The sequence below is a fragment of the Hetaerina americana genome, unplaced genomic scaffold, assembly GCF_022747635.1.
Source record: "Hetaerina americana unplaced genomic scaffold, ioHetAmer1.1.p SCAF_9, whole genome shotgun sequence".
NCBI lineage: Eukaryota > Metazoa > Arthropoda > Insecta > Odonata > Calopterygidae > Hetaerina > Hetaerina americana.
The window spans coordinates 46,442,964-46,470,592 of NW_027287538.1; the positions used below are offsets into that span (position 1 = coordinate 46,442,964).

The 27,629-nt window shown below is 42.4% G+C and overlaps 1 protein-coding gene across 1 annotated transcript in view; it reads right to left on the reverse strand.

The window, feature by feature from the left end:
* Positions 1–27,629, reverse strand: part of LOC139698679 (facilitated trehalose transporter Tret1-like) — a 48,449-nt gene that overhangs the window by 15,261 nt on the left and 5,559 nt on the right. Inside the window, exon 2 of the mRNA XM_071597552.1 lies at positions 9,435–9,915. Coding sequence (XP_071453653.1) covers positions 9,435–9,915 — 481 coding nt within the window. The remainder of the gene's footprint in view (positions 1–9,434; positions 9,916–27,629) is intronic.

Sequence of the window (27,629 nt, forward strand, 5' to 3'; positions counted from 1 at the left end):
TTATCCACAAATGAATGAGCTCCAAGATCACGCTATAATTGTAGACATAATGAATCAGAACGTTTACCTGTGAATTTGCGATAAAGATAGAGAAAACCAATAGCTTATTCATATTATCAGCGTACGTCAACAGTTTTCTTAGGCTTTCTCATAGGTACCTCCTCAGTTTTTTTAACTATCGAGTCGAGGACGAATCATTCTGCGCGGAGAAAACATGCAATCGCGTCGTTTAGGCACGTGTAAATTTTCGCGCCGTGGCTGAATGGAGTCAAATGACTCTCTCTCCCTCCACGGACTTTCCTCTCGGTGGTCCGGCAACGTCGCCTCGCCCCACCTCGACCCCGGAGCAATCCCCCAAGCGGAAACTTTTGTGCACTTTGACCAGTTGGTCGCTGAACAATATTTTCCCCGAGGCCTTCACTTTGAGTATAACGCAAACGGGAGAGTGATCACGAGAACCTTCACCCGATTGGGGGAAGTCACCAAAGGGTTCCAGCCACCAAGGCACTGCGTCGATACCACCGAGAGCGTCCACACCACGCGACGGGCACCACGGATCCTCTCCCACTCCGACGACGGAGAGTGGGATGGGGAGGCCGCGGCCTTCCTTATCAGGGAACTCCCGCTTTTGGTTTGCAAATTCAGAGCTCAGCTAACGAGCCCGAATTCCAACCGCGTTGACTGGAGAACAAACAAAAATGTCGAAGAGGCCGTTTGGCTCGAACTGTTACCGCGAATAATTCCGTTTACTACTCCAACTTTTGGAGAAGAGGACAGAAAACGGACCCTCATTCTGTCACCTTTACGGGTTACATAAAAATCCCGAGAAAAGTTTTGGTAGTACCTCTCAAAACTATTTCATATTTCCTTCATATCTCTTCATTCCCTCCCCCCTCAGCTCCTCTTATCGACTGTTTACAATCACATGCTTCTTGTAGTTCATCCTCGATCTTCATCTGTAAATTTTCCCCTCCCTTTACGTCCTTATGCTATTCTAACTTATGCTCTTCAGTACACGCGATCGGGCCTCAGAACATGTCCAACGACTTCTCCTCTCCCTCATGGGAGTGCTCACCAAGACCATCTCTGACCACTAACTCCTCGTAGTACATCATCATCTCCTTTATCGTCAAGATGTAAAAATAATATGGATGCACCAATACTTTTCATATGATCCTTCTAGAAAGCAAATAATAACAACAGAGGAGGTTATTCCACCAATGATCCGAACTCCAGGGGAGAGCAATCCTGTACCGACGCCAGTCGAAGTCTCCGAGTAGGGTGGGGGCAGGGGGGGATTAACGCGTGGTGCCGCTCTGCGAGAATGTGCACCATACCCTTCCCCCAAACGCCACAATGTATCCGTGCGCCAAAACCACAAGGCGTGGTCGTCCACGGGGAAACGGAACGGGCATCATTTCAGCGATTAACTTCACTTTCGCGGGCATGAACGCGGGATGTTTGTGTGTGAAAGTACGCGTGAAGCATTCAGCTGACCGAGATGCGGAACGAAGTGCGCGGAGATGAGGGGAGATGCGAGGGAAGAGCCTCGAGCGGCGATGGGGTTGAGAGCTGAGCAGAGCAGAGGGGTGAATGAGACGTATAGGAATTTGCGAGCTACGTTCCACCATCAGGAAACGGATCACGAAGGGAGGAAATATTTGATGCCCCTAGGGGATACATACGCAAATCTCATCCCTCCGTTCTTAGTCGAAAAATTGGTGCGCGCCTCCCAAATCCTTGACCTACTCGACAGGCGACATCTCCCTCCTTCCCTCTCCCTACTTCTCTCTCTCTCCCTCCCTCCCCATTCCTCCACCTCATCCTCCCTCCGTCTAGATACTAGACGATGCATTGCAGATTATATCCTCTCCGCGACGAAAGAGCTCGACTTTTATGACTTTGCGACGGCTTCACTCTGCAGAGTTTTGAGAACCTTGAATGGGTTCCCATGGCAAATAGCGCGGTAACTGCATGTTGAATCTTGTGTGCTCCTGTTTGGCAGACGGCCTGGCGGCTTCCGTCACCATTTTGTCGCTCCTTCGATTAGTTTCTTGTAAATCATTACCATGGGACTCTGAGATATTGAAGTCGGACTTCTGCCGGGAAATATCGCGCACCCCCGTCACCACATCTCAAAGAGTCCTTCAAACCCCCATTAGGTGATGTCTTTCGCGGGGTCAATTGTCGAGGGAAGCGAAGCGTGTTGCTCCCGTGTCCCGACATGGATTCGAAAGGAATCGGGTGAGGTATTCGGGCGTGCTTGACGGGTGCGGTCTTGGCGGTTCTGCAAAAGCTTTGTAGACAACCCCCCCTCCCCCAATTCTTTATGTCGTGCCGCTGCCGTCGGAGATCGTGATCGCGTCCTGTTAGCGCGAATAAACCTCCACTCTCTTCGCGTAATTCACATCTGGGGAGCGGGGAGGAAGGGACACGTCTCCCTGATTTCTAATCCAGAACGTATATATCCGCGGCGGGGAAGGGTAATGACATTTCCCTTAAGTGCTCGAGGGTATAATTGCCCGGGATGACGAAAGAGATGAACGTGGAAGATGGAGGGTTAGGGGGGGGGGGGAGGGGGTGGAGGAAGTGCTCCTTCCAGTCGAGCTAACGAAAAAGTTCCCATAAACGGATGTTTCGATCATTCCATACGAAAAGTGCCGGGTTTTATCCGGTGACCTTTGACAGTTTTTAGACATTGCTCTTTAACGGAATATGTGCGATTATAAGGGAACAGATGCGTCATTTCATCGCGATAGAGAGAACATTTAGGGTGACGTGATTCAAAGACAGGCTTTCAATTCCAAGGAATATTAAAGGAAAACCATCTGCATTGTTATTAATTGTATGAATTTCAATTGCAATTTCTTTTGGTCATCAAAAGGTTAAAAGTTAGGTCATGGAGGTAATGTTTTTGAAGTAATATAACGCCTTAAAAACATCTATTAGAACAAAATACGCAAGAAATAATAAGCAACCTAATTAACCAAAGAAATCAACCCGAAATCTGTTTTGATTGGTGAGAACAGAGCTCAGCTAGTAGTACTTAACCCAACGGCGTACTGTACATTCATACATTGACAGATTAATAACGGTCAGCTCCTTTCCCTGTGCCGCCTGTGGTTTTTCAGGAAGATCTGATATCCAAAATATCAGACCGCTCGTGTTGAAATTAGGGTGCCTAAAGAGGGGAATCAAACCCGGATCTTCAAGTCGGCAGCCAAACGCTCTAAGCACTTGACCACCGCGTCCCTAAGAACCCGATGACCTCGCCTATACCCTGTTCATTAATGCACTCAACCATACTCAATTCATTAATGAATTTCACGAGTCTCTCAGGGCTTAATATACTTTAGAGATGTACTGAACTCCACACCTAACGCACCAACCTTCAATCAGTCACACACCGCGGTGAATGAAGGTTGTGGCGACTGTAACCAAGTTTCCTTGACGCCTTACTGGCAGCGGTCCGAAAAGAGAAAGGTCCGAAGCCCACCTCCAATTTCGCGTAGGTATGCTAATTGCGAGGCCAAAAAGAATGAGAGAAAGTGAACTATTAAGAGGTATCCACTGGCGGTCTACCAGTCGACATTTTGAAATTGGCACTTGAGTCCCAGATTCCAGATGGACCGCCCTTAGCTCAATTTATCCTATTAAAACAAATTTTGCACGCAACGGTTTTTGCGTTCAGTTTTTGCATCGCCGTCATATCCTGTTTCCATGCCCCCGCGGCATTGCCGGGAGTAATGAAAGACGACGACCCGTTCATTGTTTTTTTTGATAGAAGATGAACAAATGATGGAATACTAGCGTCAGTTTTCGCTCGCCACCTCAAAAGCGGTGAAAGTTGGAATAAGTTGAAGGACTCAAAGTGGTCTGTTTCCCTGCAAAATTGGATGAATGAAAAACGTAGGTAGCCTAAACCGAGGCTCGGAAGCTTCGAATATTGTCCGTCGGATGACGTCACGCGAGACCTTTTGATCCCCGGGGCACGTTCGGAGGGGAAGTTGGTGGGGTGGGGGGGACGGGGAAGAGGGAGACGACTCCCTCCTTCGTAAGAGAGGACTCTGTGGAAGGTTGAAGGTTGAACCTCGCCGGTCGAAACGACTCGCGTCCCAACGTCGATCCTCTCTTTCGCTTACTCCCTTCATTTGACGCGATTACGTTAGGTGTCACCGGCCCGCACAAATCTCACTTGCGCCTGCGGTGATTTCGCGTCGGATGGACAGAGAGGGGAGATTTGGTGCTTAGCCTAATCCCATAGCACAATTATAGAAGATGCATAAGGGTAGGACAGAGGAGTTAGATTTGTAAAAGTTGTGTTGAATTGAGTAGCTCATCTAAATAATTGTAGGTACTAGGTTGGGAATCACTCACGGAGCGAAGTTTAAATTACAGATTAAATCTCTTGCATAAATTGGAAGGATTAAATCTCTTGCATAAATTGGAAGGGTATCTATTTCGCATTGATGTATAAAATGTATTATTAGCCCCATTGTACTGCAGTAGGAGAGATCACATCAATAATGTTAGAGAGATTAAATGGAGAACAGAATGATTTAAAATATCATTTTTCCCATGACCGACAACGATCAGAAAAACTTTGTTCAACCACGGTAGGCAGGAAAAGTATTTTGGGTCAAAAGTAGCCTGTTTGTTATCACCCTCTGCCACACACCCTGGGGTTAGCTTGCAAGGTCCTATGTAATAATGAAATGAAGGATTAGGCATCGAAATAACATTATCCGAACTCTCTAGGGAGATACGAGGGTCGTAAAGGATTTTTATAATTTCAATTTTATTAGCCATGTATGTTGAATTTATCTCATCTAAATTAGTTATTGCCCTTCCTATTACCTGCAACTACTCTCGTATGCTTGTAGTTTATATCTCTTACATACCGTAGCGCATGTCCATATACTTATAATGTATGTGATATATTTTAGAAATATGCATTATAACTAAAAATTAATAAAAACTTAATATTTGGTGTTGCTTGTCTGGTGTTACCCCATGACACACCTCAGAGGTGACTTTCAGAATACCACAAAGAATAGAATGAACCCTAGAGCGGGAATCCTAGGACAAGAGGACGCGCTGCGATTCCGAACTTACAGACAATAAACTGATACATACCGGACGCCGACAATAGTTTACAATCACAACAGAAAGGTTGGTGAACCCATATGCCCTATCATTACTTCAGAAAGTAAGATGCATCTATTTCGCTCTCCTGTCTATCCCCAAAACTTCGCTCCGGACACCTCGTTAAGATACTATCAGGATCTGAACGATCACGGTACTCTACTGCATGAGGACTTCTTTGTACAGCTGTTCACGTCCCGAAGGGTTTTCTGCGTATGGCTGGGCGAACGTCCGAGTCTAGGGTGGAATGACGAGATGTCAGGGAATCTAGGAATGGAAGGGGAGGCAACCCACGCCGGCAAATGTTGACGGGGGCGTTTTTTCTCCGTCAAGTGCCCTCCGTTCCGTTTTCCTTTCCTGCGAACTATCCAGATAATGCTGCGTGTGATCGCAGTGCGATTGCGACATTAAAGTGTCTGATGGCAGTTATACGGTCATGGAATGTAAGGCTATCATTATGCACACATCTGGAATGAATTCTTCGCATCACCATACACACGTCTCTGGACCCTCTCGCTCTTCTCGAGCGGTTGCGAACAGCAACGCGATCACGTGTCTATTTTGAGAGAAAATGCAGGCGTCCTTCGGGTTTATCAACGTTCGCGGAAGTCGAGGGCCAACTGGTTTAGATTTGAAAACACTCAACGGAGAGTTGTTAACTTAACGAAAGGTTGAGAGACGTGAATGGATTACGTCGTGAGACTGCACCGAATGGAAACTCATTAAATTATTCGTGGACGTTTGAGATCAGTGGGCGATAATACTCCCGTTTTCGTTCAATTGTTTTAACCCCTTTACACTCACAATCGTGCAATTCGCGAAATGAGGTTTTTATTCAGTGTAGAGTGATTTTGACGCGTGAAAGTGTTTTGCACATACTTCAAAACGAATTTTTTTATGGTACAGTCATTCAAAACGACTGCTAATGGTAAATACGAGATACCTTTAAGTTTTAAGAACACCAAATGTTTTTCTCGCAACTGGAAGTATACATATTCATAGAAGGATGTGATTGAACGTAGAAAATATAGATGGCACAGTGCACAAGGTTCGTCTAGCTCTTCCTAGAGTAAGAAGTGTTTCCTGTAATTGAAATGGTGTCCTTTTGTGCATAAGAGTAGTGTGTCCTAAGGTTTCCCTACCAGCGTAGTTTAGCACCACCATTCATAACGAGATTCATTGTTATTTGAGCGAGAGACATAAGGGTATGGTGTTATGGATGTGTGTGTATAAAATGTGCGTTAGTGAGTGCGTGTGACAATTTAAAGAATGTCTAAGGTCGTAACGTGACGTACCCGAGAATTGGACATTAAGGTCCAATTTGATTGAAGTACCCTCGCCGGCCATGGAGTGAGGTTGTTGGAAAAGTGTCCATCTAAATGAAGCGAGACTTTCTTGAGAAGCAACAGGAGGTTGCGAATTCTGGTATAAACAGTTTTGCCAAAATAATTGCGGATCTTAGAACCTGAACACACCTTGTGGTACTAGTCCAAACATGAGTGAAATATTCATTTAAACTAACAAATGGGAATCTATTTGCCTAGGTAACTGTGACGTGGACGATACAAGTATTCGCGAAAAATGTGTTTAGAAGCGATTTAAATGCAGAATAACGAAAACAAAATATACAGAGAGTATGTAATGAAGAAGCACTTACAAGAGTAGTTGGAGAGAGAAACCTGGGAACGAAACTTAAAAGAATAGCAGAACAAACTAATACTAAAATTGGGGCACGATAGCTTTCTGAATACCATAGCCGATGGAAGCAGGGAGAACGGGTTGCAAAGGAAGGTGGAGCATTAAAATGAAAAGTAAATAATGGAAAATGTCATTACAATTAAGTATGATGGAGTGTAGAGATTTACCGGAAACAGGATAATTAGAAGAGTCGCTAAAATCTATCCTCTGATTGATAACTATGGATGATGAATATTTCAATATATATTTTAGATTATAAATAGTTGTAATTAAGTTGGGCCTCTTAAAAAAATATTTATAGTTATGGCACAAACGTCCAGGAAATTTGTATAGTTAATTTTGCAAAAAACCACCACATTAAATTAAATTTTATAAGAGGAGCTGCCTCTAAATTCATTGCTTTTAATATGAAAAGCTAAGAAGTATACTTAGAGAGATGGCACGCAAATAGAGCAATCACAATATAAACCACATAACATACAAAGGAATAACACGAAATGGAGGACCCGTACATTCACGGTTCCCATACTTTTCGATTCATACTTTTTCCAAAAATTCCACTTGAAACAACGGTTAATACGTGAACATTCATTGCTCCTCAGATATTGAATTCCTGCATTTTTTTTCGGATAACAGGAAATAACATTTTTGGCTGGAGTTACTCAATGTATTAGTTCCTTATTTGCAAGTACTGAATAAAAATTATTTGAGTTCACTGATTAAATGTGTGAACTTGGATATTAAAAATATGTACGCTTCATGGTAGGAGAATATATTCTTTCATGTGTTAGCATAGTATTTGTTTACCAAGGAATTTTTTTGGTGTGAAATGTATAAGGTGGCAACCAATATTTCGCGTTATGTAAACGGTTTCAACTCTTGACGAGTCTAATGAGAATCAAAGATTTAATCTTGCCTACGACTCTAAAAACTGAAGATCCCAGTTCAAACACAAGCTGGAGGATAATGAATCGTTAGCACTGAACAAATACCGTAGAGAGAGAGCGGCGTTTTAAGTTTTGAAAACCACTGGGAATGTTCTGATATCGGCAAGTTCTACTTTCAGAAGCGGAGAAGCAATTTTGGGTCGCGGAAGGCAAGAGAGGAGGAAGAGGGACGTAGGAGGAGGAGGGAGATGGGAGGAAGAGTAGGGGATGAGGAGATGGACTTGTGGGGGAGGGAGAGAAGGGGAGTAGTGAGAGGAGGCGGAGGGAGGACGAGAACCGCACTGGAGACATGGGACCTCAAGTGACTTCATGATAAAATCCACACCAAGCGCAGCCCAATTTACGAGGGCCGCCACACCTGCTGGGATAACAGTACAGGGACTAACGAGGCCGAATCCGAAGAGTCTACCCGCGAATGATTGAACTGTGGTTTCGAGAGAGTTGACCAAATATTATTCACAAGTTGCTGCGGTGTTCTAGGGGAGAGACGTATACGTAACCCTGGCGGGGGGGTTATCTACCTAACAAAAATGTGCTTGGTTAACTAGTGAACAAGGCTGGTTCCTTTTAATGTTATTATAAACACAGAATTATGATTTATAAATCCTAAAAGACATAAGCAAGATCCGGGGTACCACAAGGATATGTAATAGGTCCCCCTAACTACTTGATTTCTACTGACGACATTAATACAAGAACTGACTTCGCATCGTATGTTCATTCCAATTTTAGGATGAAAAATCAATCTCGAACTGAAATAATCCTCTTCAAATAAAGAAGCCACCTCGTTGCCCGCGTACTTTTTGAGGTTTTGCTCACTGCGCTGCACTGAAAGTCTACACGACTAGGTTTTTCAGTCGGAGTTGGTCATCGAATACACCTCTCAACAGGATTCAACCCCTCCGGTCGCGAGAGACCCTTGCGGACTCTCGCAAGGGTCTCCCGCGAGGTCACCTCACCTCTAAACGGTAAAAGGTTCCATGTGACCCCCACAGTTTGACGCCCCGTCCTAAATACGGGGTACTCCACTTGCAGTGCACCTCAAAAAAGGAATAGGAATACCACAGAAAAAATCTCCAATCCCCAGGATTCGAACCCGAGCTCTCAGTATTTGAAGGATATAGTAGTAGCCACTAGCCACTTGGTTAACCCAATCCTCTGCGTCTTGGAGTACACTGCGGTCGAGGAAATCCCCTGGAGCTTTAATGAGTGCAAGAGACGTCGACCTCGGCACAGGGCTTGCCTCTTTCCCCCTTGATAGCAGCCGATATTCTCTCCTACGATCATCCCCCACTTTGGTGCGATCCAGTGGCGCTTGAGACACAACACGTTGTGGCAAACACTCGTAAACCAACTAAGGAAACAGTTCGATTTGTTCAGGAGAACAAGAAGGGAAGAGATGCTCCAGATCCTTCGTCCACGATCTGAAACAGTCCAACAAGTAAGTGCGGAAGGCACGAGGACTACAAGAACGTCTAGGCCTCATTGGTAGGACACCGAAAGCGAACTTTTAATGCGAAAACAGTGCGTTCGGACCGTGAAACATCACACTGATGAGGGGCAAGGTGGAAGGAACGTACCCGTGTTCCCTCCCACTTCTAAAGGAGGAGTCATGTACCCCCCCAGGACGGTCGTTGGACTCACCTGCCGCATGAAGGGGGAGAGAAGCGGCGCCGGTTCCTCTGGACGTCCATCCACGCTCTTGTACTTTGGCGTCGAGTCACCATCGGTCGGCCTCTTGGAGGACCCCGCCGAACCATCGATGACAACCACGGCGGCACCCTGCCCCTTGATGAGCGGCTGCACCTCGTGCACCGAAGGTGGCTTTTTGGCCGGTGCCATCTCCCCGGGCGGTGTTGGGGAGACGTTTGAGGATGGCGGTGGAGGAGGAGGCGGAGGAGGAGAGGATGAGGAGGATTGTGTAGTCGCGGGAGGAGGAGTGGAGGAAGACGAGGAGGATGGTGGCGAGGAAGGAGTAGAGGGGGAGGAGGTTGGAGGAGATGGAGGAGAGGGCAACGATTTTTGGTGCTCCTGCTGTTGGTGCTGGTGACCCGAGTGGTCGTCGTCGGCGGCGTCAACGACGAGCTGTTGCTGATGCTTGCCCTCCGACTGCCGCACCTCGACTCTGTGTACGACGGGAAGAGAGGAGAGTTTTTAAGTGGAGGAGGTCTTTTTGCGGGGGGGAAGGGGAGAGAGAGGGCAAGGAGAAACGTGTTTTTCCGAGGGGGTGGTGAGAAGACGCCCTGCGTGCGTGCGTAGAGGGATTGGGAGGGGGAGAGAGAGAGAGAGAGGGAGCGGGTAGAGTGAGATGTCCCGTTTCAAATGAACCGCTTCTCGCGACCAGTTCAAATCGAGAACGGATCTCGAGAGGGAAAGGGTTGAGTGGCCGGAGGGGGGAAGAGGGAGAAGTGGAATCCATCCCTCCACGCGCCTCTCCCCCCCCCCTCATGCCACCACCCGCCCCATCTTCGCCGACGTCATCGAGAGGCGGTTTTCGTAAACTCCGAAGTGAATAGTGGCCGGCAACAGCACGCAACCGCAAGAAAAGACTCGATCGAGGAATAAATAATCTTTGCATTGTGATTCCTATCCGACGTTGCTGAGGAGGATGATGTTTCATTTTTCGTATTTGGCGGAAAAATAACGGCACTATCTCGATATGTGGACCTACCGTTATGTAATCACTCTTCGAAAAAAACACTCAAAGATTTCATCTCAATTCCATGTCTAGTTTTATAGATATGAGTTTACGGCCCAATTAGGACTCATCCCCATCCCACTCCACCCCACATGTAATACCAATCCACGAGTGATCATAGAATCTGACTAAACTGTAACTAGATTTTAATCTGGGATCTTCGGAAATGTCCTTTCATATTTAAACTGAGGACTTGGTTTTTTCCATCTGTCATAAGTGCTGTTAACATGTGCTGTTTATGCATTATTATAGTTTATTATGTTCAACTACCAACATCATTCTACATTTATCGTGTTCTTTAAAATAAAAATTGGAAAATTAATTTTTTCTCGCGAAGTTCAACAAATAATTTATTCATCACAGATAGTTTTTCTAAAAGTTGTATATTTATTTCGCTTCGACGAAACCTGAGCTAAATAATTGATAAAAACTACGATTTTGTCCATAGCTGTTTCCTCACAGACCAATTATGAATACATTTTTGTTGTAATCGTTACTGGTGTCAATTTAAAGAACATATACAAAAACTAAATAGTAAATTTAGGCGTCATATCAGATATTTCATATTACACATTTTGTAAATGGCAGTGAAATAATGGCTGCATAACGAGTAATTGTTGAACCAATAATCAAATATGGACTGACTATCAGTATCAACACAAAATGATGTGCACAAAAATCCTCAAAAACAACAGAAATCCTGGTTAAAAATGAAAACATAGATGATGTAGCGTAGAATATACATAGTTAAACTTTTTAACAGTAAATGGATCGTTTTATTATGCGCCAATATCGGATGCCTATTTAAAAAACTAATAACAAAAGACAGAATATGCCTCAGCTTACAATTACTTCAAATATGACTTTTCAAATACATTGAACACTTATGGAGAGAAAATAATATGAATTGAAGTACCAAATATTTTTGATTTTATACATGCAAACATACTCTAACACCATGAACAAACACTATTAAGTAATGTGAAATAAATAAGAATAGAATAATATCAGATATTTTTTTTAACTTTAGATGTGGTGCAACGGTCATGACAGCCCTGAATATTTAAGCACCACCTGATGGCTCAGGGGGACGTGAAACATAAAATGACGGTGCATCTTTCGTTTATTTTGTTTATCATGATGAATAGGTTATGTTCTAATATTAATTCCGATGGGTTACGAGCTGGTAAAGGGATGTTAGACAGGTTTGTAAATATATTGGGGTGGTGGTGGCGGGATCTATTGAGCCAATTGTAGAGGTAAGGATAGGTCATTGGCGAAAACTGGAAAAGAAACATAGGCAGAAAAGTTTTCTGCGAAATTTTTCGAGGCAGGTTTCGAGGTAGCAGAGGACTTGAGTATCCGGTCCATGTTGGAGAGGAGGTGCGGGGAAGAAAGATTTATACACATACATATATATAGTTTTCGTGCATGAATGTATATATATATATATATACAGTGTGTGTGTATATTTATGTATATATATATAAATATACATACATATGTGTGCATATGTAGGTATGTGCGTATGTGTGTGTGTGTATATGTGTGTATATATATATATATATATATATATATATATATATATATATATATATATATATATATATATATATATATATATATATGTTTATACATTTTCATTCATGCACGAAAACTCGCCATATGGCGAATATGCACTCATTCACATGGAAATAGATAGGCGCTGGAACAGAAGAAGAAGATTACCTACAGAAGAGTACAGAGAAGTATTGCAAGACGCAGCGTTTTGTCACGGTAAAACACCTCACGTATACGAATGCTTATATTGTTAGATTTGCACATTCCAAAATCTACAAGTTCTTGAAAACGACTTTATGCATGTACGCCATTGAAATCACTGAAGGTCGCAATTAGAGTCATAATAAAACCCGATAAGAGCTGAGATATGAATATGACGAAAGCCGATCTGGCGTTTGATTTTTTTTGTAATCTTTTGAAAAAAGTTCCAGATTAGATTCATCGGAATGTTTTTGTGTTTTCGAGCTCGTTTAAAATCTCGTTAAAAATATGCGAAAAGAATATTTCCTATATTCACTTCGAGATCTACATGGTTAACGGGCGTTTGTAAAAGAAACCACCAGTTTCATCTCTCCACCTTGTGATAAATAATCTTCCCCAAAATACCTAATATGCAATGCTATAATGGCTCTTACAACTCCCGCCCACATCCCTGGAGACAGAAAGGGGTTTTGGCGCCCACGAAGGGATTCCTAATCTAAAGGGAGACTTGGAAGGCTTTGGAATATATTCCCAGCAACAAACACGACTGAAAACTGCTAAAGAATGAAGGAGCTGAAATTTCCGCCACTCATATCTTGAAAATTGATTTAAAAGCAGATAAGGTCACTTTTAACTCATTTATTCACTCATATTCAGAGAGATTCTCGAAGCAGGTCTGGAAAAATTTCAAGATTCGAAATCGGGAGACAAAGAAAAAGCGGTAATTGGTTAATAATAGGAATACTCCGGAAAATTGACTTCAGTGACGCATTTTTTTGCCTTTGGTACGCAATAGTTCTGTATAAATTTATTTCTTTACTGTGTAATGTTAAAATAAGTGGTATATTTTAATTTCTTGACGATAAACCTCACAAATTTCCTATAGGCTGAGATGAAGGTCAAACAGAAAAAATAGTAAGTTTTCCACTAGATAATGTTCTTTTGCGAAATAAATCTGTTGAAAAATCTCTCCAATATTTTTTATTGCATGGAATTGAGAAGAATTGGAATTTTTTTAATATTTGACATTAACTGCAGAGTTACAGAGTTTTTGTCTATATTTTTTGTATTTTCTTAACTTTAACTCAATAAATTAAAGTTTCGACCTCTTCCCCTTGAAAAACGCACACCGGGGGAGGGGGTGGGGCCAAGGCCGAGCAGCAGACAGTAATCGAGGGAGTGATGCCCGGCGGCCTTTGGGGACCGTCGACGGCGTCAACCAATAGTTGTGTCCGCCGTCTACTCATCCTACCCCAGACGCGCACATACTTCCGCGTTGGAGTGACATGTTATCCGGAGAGAGCGGGGTTTTGGAGGGGTGGAACGGACTCTGGACCAGGGACCGCTGCGGGGCAAATGGGGGGGGCTACGCTGAATCGCAAACGTTACCGACATCCCTCGAAGTCGAGTGCAACACCGCGTCCGGATCAGTGCGACGCCGACACTGAGACCATCGCTTCAACCCCCTCTCTCCCCTCCGCCGTTCAGTCCAGCACAACGCCTCCATCTCGAGATCCCCTTGACTCGGAGGATTAATTCGTCATCATAATACTACTTGTGTCGTGGACGCTTTCGCTCGGAGTTCAATCTCCTACCCCCACCCTCACCTTCATCTCACCCCCTGGTGCACAATCAGCACACCTCACCCCTTATTGGAGTTCCCATTCCCCTCCGGATGCCTCTTGGAAGGGGGGGACGCGAATCAATGGTGCTCGATTCCAGCATAGATGCATTCAGGAGATATTTAATCAAATTAACAAGTCAGTTTTACGACTAGGCTATTAGTGTGCACAAAATCTGCTCATGGTGCAGCAACTGTAATTTGCCTGAGTTACACTACATGAGACACTTTGAAAGTTTTACATCAATGCATTCGTGAAGATTTTTTTCGGAATGATTTTCTGATATTTGTGAAACGGAGCCCCCAGAGTTTCGCTCCCAGTGAGTGTGGACAAATGCTCTGGATTACGAAGTGAATTTAGCTCAACGCCCGACGCCATATTTGGCCATTGTAAATGCGGTTAAAAATTATTATTTTTCCATAAGGTAACTTGCGCAACAGTTTATCAATTTCAATAATTCTACAGATTTTGCTATTCTAATACCAGTATGCCCTTAATGCCAACGATCGCGGACGGTAGAACATTGACCGCACTTTGTGATGCAGAGAATTAAGGCGGGACTGCTCGCGCGGGAAATCCACAGTGACGTCACTCTCGTATAAACTGCGCTCGCTCCAGTTTCTCGTGCGACGTCACACCGCCGGGGTGCTTTCACCGCCAGGGGGTGGGATTAGAGCGGCAAGACCTCTCCTGGCTGCGGCGACGAAATCTCGCCTCATTCCTCCTCTCGCACTGGGTAGGGAGGGAGCGAGGGGACGCCTCAATGCCGACTGCTTGGGACAAGGTCAGGGAGAATGGAGGTTGGAATGGGGAGGGGTTGCCTCTTCACCGCCCCTCTATGTGTGAGAGGGAGGGATGAGAGAGGGAGGTTTGCGGGGGTCGACCCCTTCACCCGGGTGCGGTGGACGAGTGGTCTCTCCCGGTTAACTCGTAGGAACGATGCCGCCACCCGGGTGGTAATACAGAGATTACCAAAACTTTCAATGCCATTTTCGGCCTGCCGGTCAGATTAACGCTTTTCCATAGAAATCCACTTCGCCTTCGTTCCGCAATAAAAAGTCACGTTCGTTCTTAATCATCATTAGTAATATCATATGTTTCATAATTTTTCGCGTCCCAGATGGTTTATTTGTAACCTATGTTAAAAAACTTTGCATTTCGAGGGAGACTTGTTTTATCCTCAGAATTTTAAATAAAAAGGTGCCTCTGTATCTTAAGTTATTTCACCGAACATTGTTTGATTTTTTTAGCGCTGCAATAGTATCTAATTGAGATCGGTTTATGTGCCAGGTTTATTAATCCTGCCGACTTAATAATAATCAGTTAAAAGAGTACTTTGAGCTATATTAAGTAACAGTTATGCGAATCATAACGCCTGTAACATACATTAACAGGAGAAATTTTACCTTTTCTAGGGATCAATTCATATAACCACACAAAAATAAAAATAGCAGTCATACCTACTGAAAACTGCTAAGGATATTATTAATGCCATAAAGAAAATTACAAATTGGTCAACATCCCTCGCATGATTAATAAAAGGAGACTAAATGGTCCGGTGGATTATGTACTGTTACTCCGAATGCTCGGATTCGAATTCAGGAGGTGTAAGCATTTTTCAGAGTTTACCCGAACCCTACTCGGGGTGCCGATTGGATGGAGCAAATCTCAAGTGGAGCACGCTGTCCGTCGAATGGTACATTTAAATTTTGTGACCCCTTGGCGCCTATCGTTAATAGTGTGGGCCAATACTGACGGAGGGTTTTTCTAACCCTTCCTTCATTCTCTGAAAGTCTTTCCACTTCCAAATTACTCACCAATCTCTAATGGCGCAAATCCCCTTAGCTCTCAGTCAAATTCCGCAATATCAAATGGCTAACGGTCAAAACTCCACAACATGTGAGCAATTGATAATTAACAGTAAGAACATTTTAATTGTAATATAAAGGTCAACTATTTCGTTTAGTGTTGCTGGAGTACATATTCATGCGTGAATGACTGGTACCTGAACAACAACCCCATCAACACTCCATAGCGAGCACTTGAATGGAATTTATTTTAAATTAAGATGACCGCACTCTGTAGTCTTAAGTCTTTATCCCTTCTATCCATCTATAGAGAGACTGTCGACACCTTAGAACCAGGGGGAGGGACTATAGCGAGGATAATATCTAAGTATCATATTTATTCATATATATGTCAACCATGAAATACAGAATCTAGTTTAAAAAATACATGGATTGACCTTTACCCGAAAAATGTAGTTATAGTAAGTCATAAAAATATTTTAATTGAGACGTGAGTTAGATTTCTACAAGGTCGCATTCCGAAAATCACTGTCATTGCCGTCACATAATGACGTCGCCGTAATGACTTTGATCTCCCCTAAAACTACTGCCGCTAATGTTGCCTGATTAACGCAGTACTTCGGCAAGAGTAAAAAATCGCAATAGACGATAATGCTCGATAATATCGGAAGATTGAGATGACCGAAATAAATGTCGATTATTTACAACTAGATAACTTCCGTCAAAATTGTTAAATTCAATTCAATTCAATTTACTCATTCAACATAAGCATAGAATTATGCATGCCTTTGTCAATACATGTTTTACACTTCATATCAATAAAAAAACATTATGCAAAATATCAAAACAATATGAAAAATACAAATACATACAATTTAAAATTTTTTGGGATTAACATTCCAATTATACATTTAAAATGGTATGCATTAGAAAATCATCTACACTATAGAATAATTTACGTGATATTCCTTTTTGTACCACATTACTTGAAATGTATGCATTCAACAAAAAAAGTTCGCGATTTGTAATCTTAAGCAATTTACTGGGAAAAATTAGCAGACTTTAATGATTACGAGGAAAACTAGAAAATATAATTAATGCACGAAATATGCGAAAAAAAACGGAATTTTAAAGGGAGAATCCAGGGGTCGACCTATACTAGTGCGTTATACGCACGCGGTAATTCCCGATGTGCGAGGCGTCCGATGTGACTTCTACGAATCCCTCCCTATCTCCCTCTCAGTCATCGGTCGCATCTCCGACGTCGCTCCTTCGGAAAATCACTGTTATCGGGAGACATATGCCCCTCCGCGTAGCCGTAATCTGTACCGAGCACCCGAGTTTTCTTACGGCACCAAAAGGACCGATTATGACACAAAATTGTACCTGTATATTCAATCATCGGGATAAAATGAAGGGAAATAAAAATCCATCGCCGATCTATTAAAGTCTAGGAGGGCTAGTTGTAGATGCTATCGCATCACATCCATTCTGCTATGATCAAAAGCGCACCACGATTAACTTCCGACTTCTGGCACAGCATTTTACGTACTATTGAGTGATATCGATAAATTATAAATGATATTCTATAATATTCCTTTCATCTGCCCCAAAGCATTTTATTTAAATTACCAAAACTTAAAAAATTTGAATTAATTTTATGTTAAAAAAATGCAACATTCATTATTGGCTTAGAGACCTTCTAACCCCCCCGCAGACAACATTGTGACATCACGTCCCTCCACCTTCGCCTAACTTCAAATTCTAAAGTCAATCCTGATACCACCCCTAAATATCAGAGAACGATGCAAAACATAACAAACCTGCTGCTCGCACATGCGAGTAAAAATTAAACAATGAATGAATCTAGGAGGAATGTCACGACATTTGAATGGCATTTAATGAAATTAGGTAATGAATCATAGTAGTACAATAATAACAAATTAAGATATCCTCGGCTATTTCCATTAGAACAGGATATTACATCAAATTATTGAAAAATATTAAGAAAACTCCCAATTTCAATTTTTAATTATATCGCATTCCGTTCTCTCCTTCGAGATACCGTCGGCAAAGTTTTGATCGCTGTTTGGCTAAAGGAATGTATGCAAATGTATGAGAGCGAAGGTTAAAAACGACAGCAACTATTTCTTTCCTCATGATTAATTTTCAAAACACCTGTGAGTTCCTCCCGACCACGCGGCGTCGTGTTGAGCGCTGCGTGTTCTGTCGACGGGCAACGGTGGAACTACTTATATCTTCTCCTACGTTGGGTGCGAATATTTACAAAACCAGATCATAGAGGGCTCCCCGCTCTCTCATTCCAATACCATCGACCGGATTCACAACTGACAATCGTTTAGCGCCAGAGTGCGAAATCTAAAATCACAACGTCCTCCCGGGACGATGAAAATTTCTCTACAGTGCTCGAATTTGGAAAACATTTTTAGGCCTCAGTTCAAGCGGAGAGAGAAATCCATTCAGATTATATTCTAACAGCAAACGAAAGGTTTAGCCGAGCACATGAACGAATGAAATTTCCTCGAGTTAAAAATAGATTAAAGTCGCAACACAAAGAAATAATTTGATGTGCAATCATTCCAGTGAATTCCCATATTTTAGAACTATTTAGACTTAAGTCCATCCTATACGTATACTCCTGTTCCCCTGTCGTCCTGCTATCGGTTCGTCCCAAGTGACTCGCACACATTTACGGAATTTTTGGAAAATTTCACGAAGGTGAGACGACAAAGAATTTACCGGTTCGTCTATCGGAACCTGGGAAGGAGGGACGTCAGGAGGGGAGATGGTTGAGGGGCGCCATCTCGAACCTAAGTTTTACCAGCTCGGGCCGGACGATGAATCCACATCAGCATGGTATTTCTCAATTCAACGTACATATGTGTCTAGAAATGTTGATTCCAAGCAATATTTCTTCCGTGCCAGACTTTCATTAAAGAGTTAGTCACAAAAACGTCTGTCGTATTCGGCAATGGAGAAAAGTCAGAGTATTACGGATATAGATTGGGTGGGCCAACGAAAGACACAACTATTTGGGAAATGAAAATGACACAAAAAACTTCGATAATATACTTTTTTCGCATATTTGTGTACTTTTTTACCCTAGAACGGTAACTGGGGCGAAAAAACACGCCAGAGCGATTGAAAATATCACTAAGTAAAAAACTTTTCACTCATCCGATAAAATTTGAAAAAAAAAATCTTTGTGTCACGTGATTTTACATTAAAAAACGAAAAAAATTAGCCCCCATAGGACTCTCATTGTCATAATGGGAGTGAGATACGAATTTTTGAAAATTGTTACCAAAATAGGGTGAAAAAAATAGCTAGGGTTAAAGCTCTAGGGTTTATACTATCAGGATGCCCTAAACCTAATTTTTATTCGGAAAATTTACTCTAAAAGGAGACTAGTTTTTTACTTTAGGAAGATCCACAAAAAATAAGAGTCATCATCTAGTCATTTTGTGTAGTTCTCGTATTTTTATTGAATTTTCCACTCCCCCCGGTCGTTATCGCTGAAAGTAATCCGATGCCTGCGTCCCTTAAAGCGGTGAACGTGAGAGGAACAGTCTTAAAGGTCGGTTCAGATTTCAAGTAAGATGTTAACGTAAGAAACGCAACGTAAAAAATCAATGTAACTTAGCCGTGAGCGTGCGAAGAAATCGGTGCGTCGTTCAAATTGCCGCAAGTGTGGGAACCTCAGCCATCCGGAGCCGAGATTTGGCTTTTTTAAGTGCACCATTGGTGACAAACCGTTTATTACCAATTTAGGGACTATCTACTATCTAGGGACAATATATTTAGCTATAGAAACAACTGAAGTCGTAATAATGGTAATGAGAGGAACATTTATACGTAAAAGTGGATGTCTATCAATGCTCGTTTATTAATTAAATATTCGCAAAGAAACGAGTTCTCTCTCATGATTTCAAATAAATTCGCCACCCGTTTTGAATAAATAGCCGGTTCACATCAGCTTGAACGTTTCTGTCACTTGTGGCGCTCGAGTTTCATTCATGACTGCATGCAATTGGTGAACTTAAGAACTCGTTCTCCCACGTGATTGGGGAACTCAGTCACTTAAAACTCACAAAATATGAACATGAGCCATCTTTCGCGTTACGTCAAGTTCTTGGGGAGGAATTTGAACTATCATTTTCTCACCAATATCCTTGAAATCCAAATTTCATAGCTCTTACGGTCAATTTGAATCGGCCTTCAGAATTATTGAAAGGTCAAATGCGGTCATTGGACAGTCGAATGGCGTGTACGGTGTCTCAGTTGTGACACAATAGTTTCAGAAGGTGCTGCTTGCTTGTTTAAGGGTCTCACCCACCGGTACATCGGGAAGGGGTCTCGCTTGGGGAAGGGGTCCGCATCTCTTCCCCGCCCTTTTTGGAAATTTGTAACTATCAGACATGAGAGAGCGAAGGAGTGATTGGTGTCGGAATGGTTCGTAGCCCAAAGGGAAGAATGACTGACTGTGCTCGATGGATCGAACCATCGCCGAAGGCCGTAGAGAATGGTCGGTCGCTTCGATAATGCATTTCGAATCCGTTGGGTGATTTCTGTAGCACGTGTTACGCTCTCGCTCAAGGTCGGCAAATAAATCACGGCCGGCTTCACTTTGGGGAGGGAGGGAGGGTGGGTGGGTCGGTGGGTCGTACGACTGGAACGCCTCAAATTATTTCCCGGACCGATGAAGATGTTGAAACAAAACTTCCGCGTGAGTTAATGAATTAAGCAGAAAAGGAGCCATGAAACGTGGAGAAAATTTAGAAAAAAAATCAACTCTCGCGTCAACTGAGAGGGATCGCGTGGAAAGTGGGGGAAGGTGGGAGTGGAATAGAGCATAAAAAATGGGATGAAATGAGGTAAGCAAAAGCGACTGGCAGAAGTACACGTGCCCATCCCCTTCTCACCTCTAGGGTTCTTATCTTTGCTTTATTCTCCCTCACCCTCAGTTCTTCTAGCCCTTTCAAAATGAACACAGAGACCACTTCTCCAAGAAGGGATCCACGTACGAAAATCATCCCTTCATCCTTTCCGTGGACTTGATATCTAGCAAACCTAAGAAGGTGATCTTGAAAAGAGGCATCCACGTACTAAGTTCAATGATCCTGAGGTTGCGAACAAGTTGGCAGTTCGTGAAAACGTTCGCATGGAGTATAGGGACAAGGTGGCGTTATATGGATCAGAGACATGGAGCATTTGAAAAGTGGGCCAGCGAAGAATGGAAGCCTTCGAAACATTATACTGGAGGAGAATGCTGAAGATTAAATGGACCGACAAAGTGAGGAACGAGAAAGTATATCGAAGAGTAGTGAAGAGGGAAGGACCATATGGAGAACTGTACGGCAAAGACGAACTAGGTGGATATAAGAATACCATGAGTCTCAAAGTACGACTCGTATTTGTACGATCGTACCATCTCGTATTAGTATTGTACAATCTCGTTTAAGCAAGAAAAATAATTGAACGAAAGATAGAAAAACGAGGCAAGGTAGAAAAACGGACAAGTAATGGCACAAATTAAGAAGGATGCAAAACAGAGAAGCTACAAGGGGGTGAGGGAATAAACACCGAATATAGAAGGGTTAATGAGGCTAGTAAACCAATCAGGAATCAAATACTTGTGATGATGATGACGGACTTGGAATCTTACTTTCAAAACTGACCAATAGGTTGGGGGAGGGACAATACCTCCTGGTTTATCCCCCTCCCCCAACAAGTTGGTGGGGGTAAAATGGAGGTGGTGAAGGGGATGGTATGATTACGTCTGCGACAGCCACCGGGCAAGAGTGCCACATTCCGCACCTACGATCCTCAGATCGCATTCTCTTGAACTCCCCCGGGGCGATTCAAGGAGAATATGGGCTTGGTAGTAGGAAACTACTAATTCCTCGGCTCGTTGGGTAATTAGAGAAACCTAAGATGACACTCCATTATCACTAATCGAGTGTTTGTAGCATGAGGTTTGAAGTTCCTCGCCATTGTCCACTGGGTTCCACCACTGCTTCCCGTTCCGCTCTCCAGGTTTCCTTCAGTGTTCACTTCCCCTCTCCATCCTTCCGTCAGGGTCGCCCCTCCCTTTTCCCTTCTCTCAGCCGGTTGGCGGATCCAAGCCCCCGGGAATATTCCGCCATCGTGGTTCCTCGTGGCGTAGATGGTCATTAGGATGGAAGTTCATTTCAGATTTTTAAAAATTTATTCCATCTATTGTAGTGTATTCCCGTGTAAACCTTGGTCTTATTCTTTCCTTTCTGATGTGCACCAGTTGATTTAAATGAAAGCATAGCACGTCACGAACCAATAATAGCCGTATCTCAGTCTCTAATACGAGACGTATGTAGATGTACATCTATCTCTTATGCCATTTAGGCTCCCAGGACACTTGGGGCACAAGAGTCAATGCTGATTCCATAATTACTCTATTTACGAGGATATTATCTTTTGTGCACTTGGCCAAACGTTTGCTTTACTGGTTATGATGTAGTGCGTTCAGAAATGTTTTCCTTCCGATTAGTCTATTCATTGCGCCATTGAAGTTGTTTTCATTCTAGGTCTATTATTACTCGCGGATACTCTTATTGGAATACAATTTAAATGCTTCCGTTTTCTATTCATATATCCCCTCCTCTCCTTCTCATAATCGTATAGGTCATGTGCTTTGTGTGTTCAAGTGTCTCTATTTCGTAGGTCCCATCGTTCCTTTTCCGCTTGCAGGGGAAGAAACAAAATCTTTTCTACTTCCTCACCCCGTTTTTCAATCCATTCGATCTTCGAATAAATCGATTCCGCATTCAAAATTTTGCAAAGAGCCATTTCGTTTGCGTTTCTCCGTTTGTTAGGATCCATGGTTTGTGGAGTGGAATTCTTTCGCGGGGGCTTGGTGGGGCATACTATATGTGGGGTGTGGGACGGTTCCCCCAATGGCTTCTCGAGGCGCTCATAAGCGTTGAACTCTCCGCCCGCGGGAATCGGAAGAAAGTGTATTTACGTGTCCCAGAACACGCGCGCGCGCGCGGGCACATGTTCAAAAGCGCACACTTAAATACCTCGAGCGTGATCACTATCATCTGGGGGCGGTCGAATGGTGGGAAAACAAACGGAACAGTCTGGTGGGTATTTTCGGCATTTATCCCAGCTTGTGCATGTGTTTATGTACCCGAACCATCGCCATTTCCGTGTTTTGAAGAGGTGCGGGAAAGCGCGAGGAGAAAAGCGGGGGGAAGGAGTCAATAGTTCCCCATACTAAGAAAGCCATGACGTACACACACTCTGAAGGTAATAAGGGGCGGCCATTATCCTACTTCCGATGTGCAACAGCTATTCCACCGTGAGCTGCGACGCACTCTGCATAGTGGCTGCAACTCCACCTCTAAAATACCGAATTTGGGAAAGAATTGCTACAAACAAATCGAGGAAAAAATTAAATATAGAGTTTTTCAACCTCTCGTTAGATGCAGAAAATGTAGTACAAATATCAAAATTAAAAAGACTACTGAGACAGGAAACACATAGAGAATGGAACGACGAATGGAACAGAACAGAAAAGGGAAGGAAAACACACCGTATATTTCCGAACATAGGTGACCGGATTAAATTAAATATTAAACACACATCAGCAAGCACACAAGTGTTAACCGGACATGGAAACTTTAACTCCTACTTAGACTTCATAGGGAAATGTTTTACCCCTCTGTGTAACTGTGGAAAAGAAGACACAGCAGAACACAGAGTGGAGGATTGTGTTTTCTATGAGACAGAGCGGCAACTCTTATGGAACAGTATGGAAGAGAAGCTAACGAGCTTTAGGGAAATGATTAAATTCTGCCTAAAGAACAACAATAACCTGCTCGGAAAATTTGCAATAAGAAAACTAGCAAATAGTGAACCACAACAAGCGAACTAACTGGGAAATATTTTGTGTAAAATTTTGTGTAAAATGTAGCAATGTATTCTATATGTCTATTGAGTGATTTTTTTTTCTTTTCTTGAATTGTTTATCATTAGTTTAACTCCCAACTTATATAAGCACCTGTAGATGTTAAAATTTTAGAAAAACTTTCCTTCTGTCTGATTATTTTTGTCTTTTTGTCTGTTTTGTTATGTATGTTGTTTCCTTATGTGTCATTATTGTTTGTAAAAAGGGGAACTAAGATTCAAAGGAATCCCCAACTAACTGTGAAGTAAAATAAAAGTGGACCCAGGAAACCATTGGTCAAATGGGTCCAAAAATTAAAAAAATTAAAATTCCCGTACCCTTGCTGTCTTCAGGTTTCTGGAAAATAGCACAGCTAAGGGTATTGTCACCGGTAGAGTCACTTGCAATCGAACCAGAGCCCTCCAAGTCAGTATGTTACATCCAACATACCCTACGGGCAACCATGTCCTTTATTAATTAGCAAAGCTTTTAATTATTGTTATAATTATCAATATTCCACATCAAGAACGAAATATTTCAAATATTGATAACAAATTATGATCTAAGGTTTTTCCAATCCACTACTTTCCAGACCAAATATTTGTCAAGTAATATAAATTGACTGCGGAGTTGAATGCTTCAGTTAGGCTTTGATTAAATTTTAGGAGCACAGGCGTTCTCTTTCCATGTATTTCTTTTAAACCGTTTTGTTATGTGCTTGTCTTCGTTAATTGAGGTCTTCCAATAAAGTCCCGAGCACAAAGGAGTAGTCATTTGACATTTTTCTTCGTTATTCCTGTAATTGAATCACTGGGAGGCATTAGCTTAAAATCCCTCAGAGGTTTTAGTGTCTGCAGCTATTGAATTCCAACATGACGAAGATTTTCTTTTTCCCAAATTGTCAACGCAACGGTGCATGCCTGGGAATTATTTAAATTACAGAACGTAATAATTATGTCCATCCATATTCCATATGTGTGGATGGAATAAGCTAAATGGACGGAATGGAAAACGAAAGAGGAAGTGAGAAAGATTGCTGGGAGAAATCAAAAGGAGGCATGAAAAATAGATTGAGGGCGTTTTGATTAGCTTTGAGATGTTGAAGACTGTGATGGATGGGAGAACGTTAGAAAAACGAGGAAGGGATAAGGAATAGGATAAGGATGTTGGACAGAATGAAGGGAGAGTGAAGGCAGAATGCAGATTTGAAGAAGGGTGTACAGAAGAGTGTTTTGTTACGCTAGGCATATAATGTAGAGGTCTTAAGTCTGTGTCCATCCAAATTTTACCTTAAACAGTATGCTATCAAATATTAATGAAAATGTTTTGCACAATTCTAAGGGACTTATCATTATGAAGCATTTACATCGAGCAATACCCAATATTCTTGATTACATCCATCCCAATTTTGAGTTTCACCTGTTGAACTTCCCGAGAAGCTGTTAATTTTTGCAAATTCATGTTAGTATTGCTCTTGCTCGCGGATTCATTAAGCATTGATGATGTATCCCAGACCATCACCCCGGGCGCAAAGGAAGATCGGGATGTATTGATGATAAAAGAGCATTAATAATCATTGGATCATCTGGTCTAAATCTTCATTTGATATGGTTACGACCAAGGGGGTAGGCTGGGTCTCCTCCGGTCGGGACGGAATGCAATCCAGGCATACCAATTCAGTACGACTTTATAAGCCCTTGAAACGTGTTCGTTCTCTGTTTGAATTCTTTTCTCGAATTTTTCCCTCCGTTGGCGACCGTATTGCGGTAAATTGACCGAACACGATATGTTAACGTAATACTTAAAAGACTCTGTGCGTAAGAGTCGAAGAGAAATATGCTGCCCCAACTCGCGGATTTACTTGTTCGTATTTGTATTTAATCAAGTTATGTGAAGGAGGACAAAAGAAAGTAAAATTGGCTCGTGTTATATTTATAAATTCCAACGGTTTGCTTTGATTCCCAGAGTACAAAAGTAACCTATCTGAACACATGAGCGTCGTGAACTTTATGGAACACAGGGAGGACAAAAGGACTGGTCACCAGTTAAAGCTAAAAAGATTCCATCGGTAATCAGGGAATTATGTTGTATTTGGCGATTCAAATCATGAAAAAAACGTTTAGAATTTCTAATGTGGCTACGTAGCCAGAGCAACCAGCTTTCTTATTGCTTTGAGAAATTTTTCAAGCGAAGTTAAGGAAATTTCATAGAATGAATTGTCGACACATGTCCTTGTTTAAATTGTTTACTGCGTACCATGCCCTTGCAATGATTTGTTTGACCTTGATGTTCCCACGTGGAACGATGAGTTTCGGTGAGTATATCACCAGTCGGTCCCCCCAACATGGCATTCGTGAAAATTATCACGTGACTGCTTTCCCCTACCGAGACCCTAATTAGTGTTCAACGCAACAATGAAATCACTAAGAATGCGACAATCGCATGCGTGCCGTCACAATCTAATCATCCTCCTCGAAGGGCCGACCGTCTCGTAGAAATGGCCCTCACAATTCGACGCTCCAACCGAAAAAACACGGAGATATCAGGCCCCCTTATTCCTCCAGAAAGAGTTCAAGGTCCCCATCTTTAACCCCTTTTCTCATTATCTCACATGTTTTTGGTCACCCCATGGCGAAAGGTGTCCACTTTTCGGATAAAAATAGAATACACAGCGACCTCACGTACAAATATACATATAACGACATGTTTTTTCCTGCCTTGGGAACGGAAAAAAATGTCGCTGGCATTTAAGTGGAAGGAGTCGAAATCAACATACTATATATGACATTGACGTCGTGGGAAATGTTTGAAGCGGGAGAAGGAGAAAGGAAATTTCTAAGAGATGTCGGGTTCATATATCAAACGATTTAGAATATATCAAGAGCTGGCGTGGCGGCTGGATTTAAAGAAGATTGTGTTAAAGTGGTGAATGGTGAGCTAGCTTCCCAACACTAGAAACTACGTTCGAAACCTGGCTGGTTTTTTAGAGGTATATCAATTATTGTTCGTGCGCAAACTTCAAGTGAAATGCGCTGCCCATCGGATGGGACGTTAAATTTTGTGACCCCTTGGTTCCTCTCTTTAACAGTAGGCTGGTAATTTCTACGCCGAATTTCTCTCCATCCATCTCTTATTCCCAAAAAACCCTCTCTATCAAAATTCCTACCTTTTTCAAACTACGCCGATGACATTTTTAAAATGAAAGAAGTAACCTGGTAATTCTACACGAACTTCAATAAAATACGACCTAGATTTTGACGTCATCATCACCCATGATGCCCAACTTCAAAACCCTAGCTCCTATTTTAATGAAGTTCGTGTGGAATTACCTGGTTACTTCTTCCATTTTGAAAATGTTGCGTTAAGTCCGTAAATTTACCACGGAGACAACAAATCAAGTAAACGACCTCAGCTTTCGGTCGCCTTCCCTGATAACTAATGCTACTCTCTGGATTTGAATATAATAACAGGCATAATGTTCCTTATTCGAGGATATGAGAGAGAAGCGATAATTCGTTCACAGGTTTCAATAAAAGTTGGTACAAAACCAAGCAAAGCTCGTCGAGGATTCAAAAGATATACCTGGGAGTCACCTTCACATTCAGCCGACCGCGGGGAAAGTTTTTTAAGAAAATACGCGGTCGTTTTTAAGAATCACTCCTTCCTAAGAAGATTTGTGAAAACATATTATAAGTAAGCATAAGAGGAGGTTTTTCATTGCCAAATGTAAAAATCTCTAATCATGTGAAACATTCCATCACACTAAATCACTTAGATTTCAACAGTTTCCACCCTTCACGCATTCAATGCTCCCTTCCCTACTCCCTGTCCATCCGAGGTCACAGCATTTGTAATAACCGTGATTCCCTCGACATTTTTATTTCCAGTCTCCATGCCTTTCTCCTCCGTAACGATTACCCGGAATTCCTTCCACGCAAAAAAAAATCCGTAAACACTCAGACAATCCTCCCAAAAGTAACCACAGCAATCTCTCTCTCTCTC